The following is a 12,114-nucleotide window of genomic DNA, read 5'->3' on the forward strand; positions in this document are numbered from 1 at the left end:
TGTATTGCTAGGCTGCAGCTAGTTAAAAATGCTGCAACCCGTCTTTAAACTGGCACTGGTCGATTTGATCATATCACACCAGTTGTTGCCTCTCTGCATTGGATCCCAGTTAAGATTTTGGTTCTGGCCTACAAATGTTTTATTGGCCTTACTTCTAGCTCTTTATCTGGAATTCTAGTGCCATATGAGCCATCTTGTGGATTAAGGTCAGATGACCCAGTGAGCAGAACTAACTGTCATCACAAGCTGCTGATCTAGAAGCATGATGCTCATTATTGTTTTATGGGTTACAGACGAGTGTTGATGCTCCGCGCCGTGATTTCGTTGTAGGATACAAACTTTACAGCACTCTCACGGAGTAAAGATTTGGCAGATATGTTCGTTTACATTTTTGCCCCTGCGCGCCTACAGTGTTAGGGAAAGGAAGGGAGAGGCCAACGTGATGCTGCTGTCAGGGTATCTCTAGGCTCCACAGTAGCAGCGACGGACGGCTGGTTTGACCGGCTCTGAGAGGCGTAAATCAGAATTTGCAGATAGCATTTTTTTCCTTCTACCAGTCGCATAGTGATGTCTGGACTTAAAAGCAACTCATTACATTCATAGTTATCTGTTAAAGTAATGCATTACCATAAATAGTAATGTGTTTACCAACATTTGTTATGTATATTACTGATTGCAAAAACACCCCTAGGTCTTATGTCTTCTCTTTTTACTGAATATTTTTCTTTTATATATCTCTGCTTGGTTCACTGCAGTTTCAAGGAAGAGAGAAGAAACGGATGAGAAACCTCTGCTCTTACATTTCCACAACCATCAAATGAAAGACGGAGGTGTCCCAACCAGCAGCTTGGCTGGGCAGATGACAGCAAAAGTTGGTGGAGGAGCAGAAACTAGCAAGAACCTAGATCTGGACCCTAAAGAAAAGACATCCGATTCTTCAGAGATTGAAGTTAGTCGAGAAGATGAAGATGATGTGAATCTAGATTCTGAGCGTTCAGACTCTGGGCCTGAAACTGGAAACGGAGATCATGGCTGTAATGAGAACAAGTCCTCGGAGTCAGATATTAGGACCGTGAACAAATCATTTAGCTGCCCTGTGTGTGGTACACAGTTCCTCCACCAGTGGTCTTTTCAGGAACATGTGAGAGTGACAAGTCATTCAGCAGTAAGGTCTTCAGAGTGTTCGGTTAATACAAAATGTGCGAAAGAGAAGCAACATGGAGGCTCATGTAGAAAAGTCCAGAAAGAACCAAAATCATTTAGTTGTGATGACTGTGGAAAAAGATTTAGCCAAAAGTCCAGTTTAACCCGTCATATGAGAGTCCACACCGGGCAGAAGCCTTTTGCCTGTGAGCTCTGTGGATACAGATGTACCCATAAGGCAAGTTTAAACACACACATGAGAGTCCACACAGGAGATAAGCCGTTTGCCTGTGAGCTCTGTGGATACAGATGTAGCCATAAGGCAAGTTTAAACACACACATGAGAGGCCACACAGGAGAGAAGCCTTTTGCCTGTGAGCTCTGTGGATACAGATGTACCCATAAGGCAAATTTAAACACACACATGAGAGTCCACACCGGGCAGAAGCCTTTTGCCTGTGAGCTCTGTGGATACAGATGTACCCATAAGGCAAGTTTAAACACACACATGAGAGTCCACACAGGAGATAAGCCTTTTGCCTGTGAGCTTTGTGGATACAGATGTACCCAAAAGGCAAGTTTAAACACACACATGAGAGTCCACACAGGAGATAAGCCTTTTGCCTGTGAGCTCTGCGAATACAGATGTACCCATAAGGCAGGTTTAAACACACATATGAGAGTCCACACCGGGCAGAAGCCTTTTTCCTGTGAGCTCTGTGGATACAGATGTACCCATAAGGCAACTTTAAACACACACATGAGAGTCCACACAGGAGATAAGCCTTTTGCCTGTGAGCTTTGTGGATACAGATGTACCCAAAAGGCAAGTTTAAACACACACATGAGAGTCCACACAGGAGATAAGCCTTTTGCCTGTGAGCTCTGCGAATACAGATGTACCCATAAGGCAAATTTAAACACACACATGAAAGTCCACACAGGAGAGAAGCCGTTTGCCTGTGAGCTCTGTGGATACAGATGTACCCATAAGGCAACTTTAAACACACACATGAGAGTCCATACAGGAGAGAAGCCGTTTGCCTGTGAGCTCTGCGAATACAGATGTACCCGTAAGGCAAATTTAAACACTCACATGAAAGGCCACACAGGAGAGAAGCCTTTGCCTGTAAGCTGTGTTGACAAAGATTTAGCCGAAAGACAAAGTTAAAGAGACATACGAGCATCCACACAAGGCTCGAGGGATTTATTTAACAACAGTACTTCCAAATGTACTATTTGGTTTTTTTACAACCTTAATATTAGTCTTGTACCTCTGCTCAACTATCGTTGATTGGCCCTTGAGCCACCTCTTCTTTTGATTTTCATTTTCAAATCTCCTTTGTTTTTTAAACTCAGACCTTAACCAAACATTTGAGATTTTCATTCATGAATTCTGAATACAAAAAAAATATTACTTAAAGATTAAGAAAAAACTGTTATACCCTCCTGTATTTAAGAAACAGACAAGATAACAGACACATGATGGTTGTAGTACATAACCCACTGCAGTTTAAAGCTGTTAGATACCGGTGGCGTCTGCTTTAAACAATTTATCTGTATATAAAATAATAGCATACAATGTTGTAATAACTGCAGCTTAAAAATAATGTGTCTTTATTCATTTGGAGCCCCTAAGAAGAAATCCCACCTTAAAGGCTGTGGAGAGACAGCTGGGACTGTTGTCAAGAAGTCATAAATTACAAGGCGGCTCTGTGGAGACTCCATTCTCCTATAATAGCATTTTGCTATTCTAAGCAGGCTTAGGAATGTGCCTGTACCAGAGTTTTTAGGGATGTTGTTACAGAGTTATAAGCAGTGGACAGATGCTGGAAAGACAGAACCACTTTTGGGCTGCATGGTTCTCCACCGGTGTACCGATGCTTGTATTAACATGGACTAGATTGTAATAAACCGGTTATCTTTTTTAACTCAAACTTTGCCATGATTGAGTCATAGAACTCCAAGAAACAGCTCAGCATGAAAATTAACCACATTCCCTTTATTTCTGATGACACAACTAATCACTGCTGGTGGACGATTAATCACAGACACTTAGCACTTCTGCATGCGTTCTGTATTCAGTGTGAACGAGGCTTCACGCCCTCTCTCAGTAGCGCAGCATTGTGCGTGTTGGGTAATTTTTATATTACTCCCATATTACCTCAAAGAAAGTTTAGAGCACACACAGAGGGATTAGATTGATAATTTGGTAAATTGAAATCCTGCCAACAACAACAAATACTTTGCAAAGGGTGAGAGAAATCAAATACACACCAGAGACGGAGGTCAGTTTGCTCTCACCCTTAGGCAAAGCCTTGGAGCTCCTTTTATTTAGGAAGGCACACCCAGAAGTTACAGATAAACCCACACACACAATTCTTCAGAACCAGCTGACCGGGGTAACCTAATCAACAGATTTTTGGACCTTCATCTGTTCTCAGGAAGTTACAGATAACAGGAGTGTGATCAAATAGGTCATTCTTCACCACTCTAAAATGTAAAATAAAATTGATGACCCTCCGTTTAAACAAACACCTACACTGTTACATCAATAACCCTGTGACGTCAAAATCAGTTATATCCATCAGTGCGGTTGTCCTGTTCGGATTTTTTTCATGTAGTTGTGGTTTAGGCATTTTTTTGCCATTATCACTGATAAAAGCTGTGGGTTTATTCACTTGTGAATGAATTTAGCGATACAGATCACAGTCCAATGTTTTTGTTTTGTTTAGATTTTTAAGTAAGGTTCAGCAAATGCTGTCGAATCACTGAACGCCATCATCTGGGAAGTGAAATGTGAACTGTTTCCAAGTACCGCTGTAATGGGCTTGCATACCACTAGGCAGAAGAAAAAATATTTGCATTTAGAGTCTCACTCACTGATTGGCTCTGCCACGTCAGGCTAACGTATGATTGGCTGTCCCTCTAACTCGCTGCCATGGAGACGACAGACCGGTGTTTTGCCTGTCTGCAGGAGTCTGCGTTCATCTACCTGTAAGTTTTTATTCAGCCTGCATCACGTCAGCTGGATGGATTTTAACCTCAGAGCTTTTGTTTACATTAACATTTGAGTCCATGTGTGTGTGTGTGTGTGTGTGTGTGTGTGTGTGTGTGTGTGTGTGTGTGTGTGTGTGTGTGTGTGTGTGTGTGTGTGTGTGTGTGTGTGTGTGTGTGTGTGTGTGTGTGTGTGTGTGTGTGTGTGTGGAGCAGAGTTAGCATATCAGACAGAAAAGTGAACATGAGAGACTTCTTCTGACGTGAAACTAGAGAAACACAAGAACCACGTTATTTCTCATCTAGATTCTCCGCGTCATAACTTCTGAATGACTGATGGAATTAAAACAATTCCAACGGTTTCAAAAAGGACATAAAACGAGCTTTCCAACGATGTAATTCAGGTCACTCCAAAAATCGCTATTAGAGGGAAACCGGCTTTGCAGTGTCACAGACAGAAACGGAGCGAACCGTGACGGGAGAGCGGAACGACCCGGAGGAGATCATCTGATCATCTGCATCAGCTTTTATAACGTTATGGAAACGTCACACAGAAAATCCACCTGGTTGGTCAGGTGTCCCATGAGTTTCTGTAGCTGGTGACACGATGGACAAATTACAATCACACTTGTTTTTATTTGAACACTCAACTATTTACTAAATGATTCAGCTTCATTCCAGCATTATTTATACTTACAGTAAATATTAATTTAGCTGAAAATAGAAATTTATATCAGTGCAGAATTTTATTAGTTAAGTTTATGTCATGAAATGTTTAACTTTCACATGTTATTACCATGTATGTGGCTTATTGATCTTTATAATGCTGGTAGGAATGTAGCTACAGTTGTGATGAATGTTTGTTTATTTAAGGACCGTGTACAATATTAAACATACATATTGAAATTTGATGCATTGTACCAGATTTAACGTGAAGCTAATTCACATCTGCAGTCCTGAATGAATGAGTGTTATCTCATGTGTAGCATCATGAATGGCCTCTAATTTGTGACAAAGGTCACATTTTCCCAGCTGGGTCAAGCTGGGTCGACTGTAACTTTGCCCCACAGATTAACCCGCCAGGAGCCGTGATGTCTGCTGAAACCATCTTTATCTGCTGCTGTTCCGTCCCAAGACGAAGGACACCTCAAGTTTCACAATAATTGTTTTAAATAATAATTTTAATAATCTCTTGACTTTATTACTGTTATTACAACCATCATAAATAATCTCTTGATTCAGTATAAATGTATTTTAATTACTGGAATGACTTATTATGCTTGGGTATAATAATAATTATGGTTGAAAGTCCTAATGTGTGTTCAGTAAACCAGAAGGTCATCTTGCACGTTAGCCAGCCTCATTCAGAAGGGATCCAGGGTAAAGGGAAAAACCATCACATGTCTTTACTTCATGGCCAAGCTTTCTGACGCTGAGAGGGCGTGTTCTGAGGGTTTTGTTAAAACCGAATCCCGCAGCAAAAAGTTCAGTTCTTGAACATACCAGGAGAAGAGGGACGGCCGCCCGAATCTCTACTAAGCATTCTGTCACGCCGATAGAATTGCTCCGAATAAATGCACCTGTTTCCAGCTGACGCAAAACTCCTTCAGAGTTATTTTATTTTGAGACGCAAATAGTTTCACCAGTCGAGTGACCCACGGAGACATCTCAGGACCGATTTGGTCACACTAAGGTCCTACCAACCTCGTGCCTGGAGGAAACCATCTCCATCTGACATCTCGGATCCAGAAGAGGGTCTCCTGATACTGGGTGAGGTAGACACTCTTGACAGATTGCGTCTGTATGCCGTTTCTTCTAATAAACATCAGTTAGCTGCAAAACAACTTTCCACCCAGAAACGCTTCTCTCGCTGAAACAAACCTTCTGATATTCATTCACGCATTCAAAAACTCGCATTTTCATTTTAGCTTCCATTCAGTCACAGGTTTGCTTTTTAAAACAAGTTTTAACATCAAATTGTCTGTTAAAAATTGTCATTTCTAAATTGTCATTTTTAAAAAGTGTTAGTAATAAATTCTTAACTTTAAAAACTTGACTCTTCTTTGAAATGGAACACAGAATGGTGTATATTTCTGGTTATTGAAAAAGCAAAGATTCCTTTAAACTTCTGATTAAATAAACAAACTTTTGCTATTAAATTTAATTATCTTCAATTAAACATTAATCTTTGGATTAAAAGTAGACCAAGCTCGTTGGCATATGAACTTCTATCGAATATATAATATCCTAGATATTTATATATGATAAACAGTGTTGGTCAAGTTACTTGGAAAAAGTAATTAATTACTAATTACTGATTACTTCCCCCCAAAAGTAATCCTGTTACTTTACTGATTACTTATTTTCAGAAGTAATTAGTTACTTAATTACTTAGTTATTTTGTGAAAATATGAAACACAACCTGACTAGGCTATAAGTATATTCCGTCATATAAAATTCAATCATGAAACAGTCTGTTCTTAAATTTTTTTAGTGGTTTTAACGTTTTCCTTTACAAACATTGCATGAAGAAAAAACTAAATAAACGAATGCAGCCGGCTCTGATACAGTCAAAGAAATTAGTTTAATACATAAACCTGTTTATTGCACATTTCACCACATTTTAAGAATAAATCAAGTTTTTTTTCTTATATTTCTGCACATACCTGCAGTTAAAATGACTAACCTTTGCAGTGTTTAAACTTAGAGTAAATTCTAGTGAAATACAACTAAAATAAAAAAAAAAGAAATTACACTATTCCATTTAACAATTTTTTAGAAGTTGGTGAAGTGGAACTTAGAGTAATGACATAACAACCAAAACAGAGAATTCGGTTTCATGCTACATTTAGACCTAGTGTCAGTGTATATGGCTCACCAAAAATATATCATTTTCAATTATGTTTTCACTTTATGACTTATGACTATCTATCAAGCAAAAACCTGTAAATGTAACTGACTACAGAACAGTTTAAGCAATGTTTTTTTAAACATAAAAACCCTGTTTTCTGCACATTCCACCGTCTTCTTCTGCATATTCTTCCATATAAAATAAAGTAAAACATTTTTGTGGCATTTACACTCACCTTTTTAAGCAAATCCAACTAAAACATTGCCAAAAATAATAAAAATAAATAAAATTCAAGTTTCTTCCATACAGTATTTTTTTAGAAGTTGCTGAAGTGCAAAGAGGACGAGTAATGCTAATTCTACCACAAAAAAATAAATAAAAATTTCTGTTCCGTGCTACATTTAGACCCAGTCTAAAATCATGACTAACCTAAAATTTACCAGATGTTTTGTTTTCTTTTGGAGTGAAGCAGTGGTTACATCGCATCAGCAGAAACTTCTCAAACCTTCTATCAGATAGTCGGTTTCTTTTCGGGGAAAGCACCAATCCACCTAAGCTAAACAGCCTTTCCACTGGTGCACTGGATGGCGTTGGAGTGTTGTACTTCATGTAAATCTTTTTGACAGTTGGAAACTGATTCAGAATCTCAAGCTCATGCCCTGACCTTATATAGTCAGTTACTTCATTTTCTGCTGACAAGGATTCTCTGGGTTGGATCTCAAAGTCAAAAAAGTCCATCTCATCTGGACTGGCTGGAGGTTGGGAGTCTTGGGGCCCGTCAGCAGTTGCAGCAGCAGTTGTACGACACTCTGTGATAAGAAGCTCCTTCACCTGTGTTAGGGAACATTTTGTAATGCAGCTTTTACCGTCACATATTATAAATGAACATTTTGTAATTCAGCTTTTACCGGACCACATATTATAAATAATTATAGTAGAATAGCTACACGAGCCATTAGTTCCATTTAGACTGTTTATAACTAGACTGAGGGTCAGGATGGTCCTTTGAGAGTTGTTTGTGCTGATCAGCTTTTTCCTTGAGTAGACGACCGGACACGCAATGATGGGAGCGGAGCCGGATGGATAAACAGTCATATGTCACTTCTTACTTGCTTATCAAAGAATGTGCTGATGTGTGTACTCTGTACTGAATAAAAGACGCTCGAAGGGGATGAGCTCTTTGAGATTTGTCGAACTCCATACTGGGTCGGTTTGTTCTTGGTTTTAACATTTCTCCCTTTGCAAAGTCAAATAAAATGTTTCAGTTTCTACCTGTGCTTGTGATTCACTCTAGGTAACCTGTGCTGCTAAAATCACCCAACGACCTGCACTCGGCTACACTCGTCTCTCAGCCAACGCAGCTTAAACTTTGGACAGGTGGTCGCTGCAAGACGTCCTTCTTGGCTCTCCAGAACAGCATTAAAGCGAGTCTTGATGGCCTGTAACATACAATAAGATGTATCTAAGAATTTATGTATTTTATTATGTTATAGTTACAATTATTTTCTCTTTTAGATTATTGTGATAATAATTTGAATGAGATTCGTTTATTTTTATTTAATCTGACCACTTTATTTAAATCTTTTGTTGATAATATGATTAATGTTCATCATTAGTAATTGTTTTTAGGTTAGGTTTTTTATTCTATCATTTTAAAATTTGTAAACACTACTTAACACACAGTAAAACGTTCATATTCCATGTAGGGTGTTGAAAATACATAAATAAATGAGTAGATTACTAAATCCATCCAATGCAAATATTAATTTATAATCTTACCTTGACGATGACCTCCTCCTTGAACCGTCACCTTATCGTGGTGGAGGAGTTTGAGTGCCCTAATGATCCTAGGAGCTATGTTGTCTGGGGCACTTAGTGCCCCTGGTAGGGTCTCCCATGACAAATTGGTCTTAGGTGAAGGGTGAGACAAAGAACGGTTCGAAGGATCTTTCATGGCGGTGAAAACGAAGAGTCGGAGTACCCGGCCCGGAGGGTTACCGGGGTCCCACCCTGGAGCCAGGCCTGGGGTTGGGGCCCGTGAGCGAGCGCCTGGTGGCCGGGCTTTCGCCCATGGGGCCCGGCCGGGCCCAGCCCGAACCGGATACATGGGCTCGTCCAACTGTGGACCCACCACCCGCAGGAGGAACATGAAGGGTCCGGTGCAATGTGAATCGGGTGGCAGACCAAGGCGGGAGCCTTGGCGGTCCAATCCCCGGACAAGGAAACTAGTTTTTGGGACATGGAACGTCACCTCGCTGGCGGGGAAGGAGCCGGAGCTTGTGGCAGAGGTTGAGCGGTACCGGCTAGATATAGTCGGACTCACCTCGACACATTGCATTGGCTCTGGAACCCGAGACCTGGAGAGGGGTTGGACACTCTACTTTGCTGGAGTTGCTCCGGGTGAGAGGCGGAGGGCTGGGGTTGGCTTTTTGTTAGCCCCGAGACTCTCTGCCTGTGTGTTGGGGTTTACCCCGGGGGACAAGAGGGTAGCTTCCTTGCGCCTTCGGGTCGGGGAACGGGTCCTGACTGTTGTTTGTGCGTATGGGCCAAATATCAGTTCAGAGTACCCACCCTTTTTGGAGTCCCTGGGACGAGTGCTAGATAGTGCTCCATCAGGGGACTCCATTGTCCTGCTGGGGGACTTCAATGCTCACGTGGGCAATGACAGCTTGACCTGGAGGGGTGTGATTGGGAGGAACGGCCCACCTGATCAGAACTCGAGCGGTGTTTTGTTATTGGACTTCTGTGCAAGCCGCAGTTTGGCCATAACGAACACCATGTTCGAACATAAGGATGCCCACCGGTACACTTGGTACCAGGGCAGCCTAGGTCACAGGTCGATGATAGATTTTGTAGTCGTATCATCTGACCTGCGACCGTATGTTTTGGACACCCGAGTGAAGAGAGGGGCGGAGCTGTCAACTGATCACCACCTGGTGGTGAGTTGGATCAGATGGCAAGGGAACATGCCGCGTAGACCTGGCAGACCCAAACGCATAGTGAGGGTCTGCTGGGAACGCCTGGCAGAAGAACCTGTCAAGACGGTCTTCAACTCCCACCTCCGGCAGAGCTTTGACCACGTCCCGAGAGCAGTGGGGGACATTGAGTCCGAGTGGGCCTTGTTCCACTCTGCGATTGTCGAGGCGGCTGTTGCTAGCTGTGGTCGTAAGGTGGCCGGTGCCAGTCGTGGTGGCAACCCCCGTACCCGCTGGTGGACACCAGAGGTTCGGGGAGCCGTCAGGCTGAAGAAGGAGGCCTACAGGGCGTGGCTGGTCTGTGGGTCTCCGGAGGCAGCAGACAGGTACCGGATAACCAAGCGGGGTGCAGCAGTGGCAGTTGCCGAGGCAAAATCTCGGGCGTGGGAGGAGTTTGGTGAGGCCATGGAGAAAGACTATCGATCGGCTCCAAAGAGGTTCTGGCAAACTGTCCGGCGCCTCAGGAGAGGAAGGCAGCAACTCGCTCACACTGTTTACAGTGGGGATGGGGAGCTGCTGACGTCAACTGAGGCTATAGTCGGACGGTGGAAGGAATACTTTGAGGAGCTCCTCAATCCCACCAATGCGCATTCCGAGGAGGAACCAGAGCTGGGAGGCCTGGGGATGGACTGTCCGATCTCGGGGGCAGAAGTTGCTGAGGTAGTCAAACAACTACACAGCGGCGGAGCCCCGGGGGCGGATGAGGTTCGTCCTGGGTATCTCAAGGCTATGGATGTTGTAGGGCTGTCATGGTTGACACGTCTCTACAACATTGCGTGGTCATCGGGGGCAGTTCCTAGGGAGTGGCAGACCGGGGTGGTGGTCCCCATCTTTAAGAAGGGTGACCTGAGGGTGTGTTCCAACTATAGGGGGATCACACTCCTCAGCCTCCCTGGAAAGGTCTACTCCAAGGTACTGGAGAGGAGGGTCCGATCGATAGTTGAATCTCAGATAGAGGAGGAGCAATGTGGTTTTCGTCCTGGCCGTGGAACTGTGGACCAGCTCTATACCCTTGCAAGGGTGATGGAGGGGGCATGGGAGTTTGCCCAACCAATCCACATGTGCTTTGTGGATTTGGAGAAGGCTTATGACCGTGTCCCCAGGGGCACCCTGTGGGGGACGCTCCAGGAGTATGGGGTGGGTGGCTTTCTGTTAAGGGCCATTCAGTCCCTTTACCAGAGGAGCGTGAGTTTGGTCCGCATAGCCGGTAGTAAGTCGGACCTGTTCCCAGTGAGGGTTGGACTCCGCCAGGGCTGCCCTTTGTCACCGGTTCTGTTCATCACATTTATGGACAGAATTTCTAGACGCAGCCGTGGTGTGGAGTGTGTCGAGTTTGGTGGCAGGAGAATCTCGTCTCTGCTTTTTGCGGATGATGTGGTCCTCCTAGCTTCATCCAGCTCTGACCTTCAGCTCTTGCTGGGTAGGTTCGCGGCCGAATGTGAAGCGGCTGGGATGAGGATCAGCACCTCCAAATCTGAGACCATGGTTCTCGACCGGAAAAGGGTGGCTTGCCACCTCCGGGTCGGGGGAGAGGTCCTACCTCAAGTGGAGGAGTTTAAGTATCTCGGGGTCTTGTTCACGAGTGAGGGTAGGAGGGATCGGGAGATCGACAGGCGGATTGGTTCGGCGTCTGCAGTGATGCGGACGCTGAGCCGATCTGTCGTGGGGAAGAGGGAGCTGAGCCATAAAGCCAGGCTCTCGATTTACCGGTCGATCTACGTCCCAATCCTCACCTATGGTCATGAGCTTTGGGTAATGACCGAAAGAACGAGATCGCGGATACAAGCGGCCGAAATGAGTTTCCTCCGTAGGGTGGCCGGGCTCAGCCTTAGAGATAGGGTGAGGAGCTCGGACATTCGGGAGGGACTCGGAGTAGAACCGCTGCTCCTCCGGATCGAAAGGAGCCAGTTGAGGTGGTTTGGGCATCTGGTCAGGATGCCTCCTGGACGCCTCCCTGGGGAGGTGTTTCGGGCATGTCCTGCCGGCAGAAGGCCCCCGGGTCGACCCAGGACACGTTGGAGAAGGTACATCTCCAATCTGGTCCGGGAACGCCTTGGGGTCCTGCCGGAGGAGCTGGTGGACAAGGCCGGGGAGAGGACGGCCTGGAGCTCCCTAGTTGGGATGCTGCCCCCGCGACCCGGACCCGGA

General features: G+C 44.3%; 2 protein-coding genes across 5 annotated transcripts in view; both read left to right on the forward strand.

Moving 5' to 3' along the window:
• The window catches only part of LOC129154101 (gastrula zinc finger protein XlCGF57.1-like), a 36,070-nt gene extending 27,643 nt beyond the window's left edge, over positions 1–8,427 (forward strand). For 3 of the 4 annotated variants that reach the window (XM_054733907.2, XM_054733908.2, XM_070548470.1), the window contains one exon: positions 756–5,051. In XM_054733907.2, the coding sequence (XP_054589882.2) occupies positions 756–2,314 (1,559 nt within the window). In that variant the 3' untranslated portion in view covers positions 2,315–5,051. Of the gene's footprint in view, positions 1–755; positions 5,052–8,285 lie in introns of those variants that run through there. The other variant, XM_070548471.1, reaches the window with a different exon arrangement.
• The window catches only part of LOC129154097 (zinc finger protein 850), a 244,280-nt gene that overhangs the window by 85,094 nt on the left and 147,072 nt on the right, over positions 1–12,114 (forward strand).

Source organism: Nothobranchius furzeri, chromosome 2 (genome assembly GCF_043380555.1).
Source record: "Nothobranchius furzeri strain GRZ-AD chromosome 2, NfurGRZ-RIMD1, whole genome shotgun sequence".
NCBI lineage: Eukaryota > Metazoa > Chordata > Actinopteri > Cyprinodontiformes > Nothobranchiidae > Nothobranchius > Nothobranchius furzeri.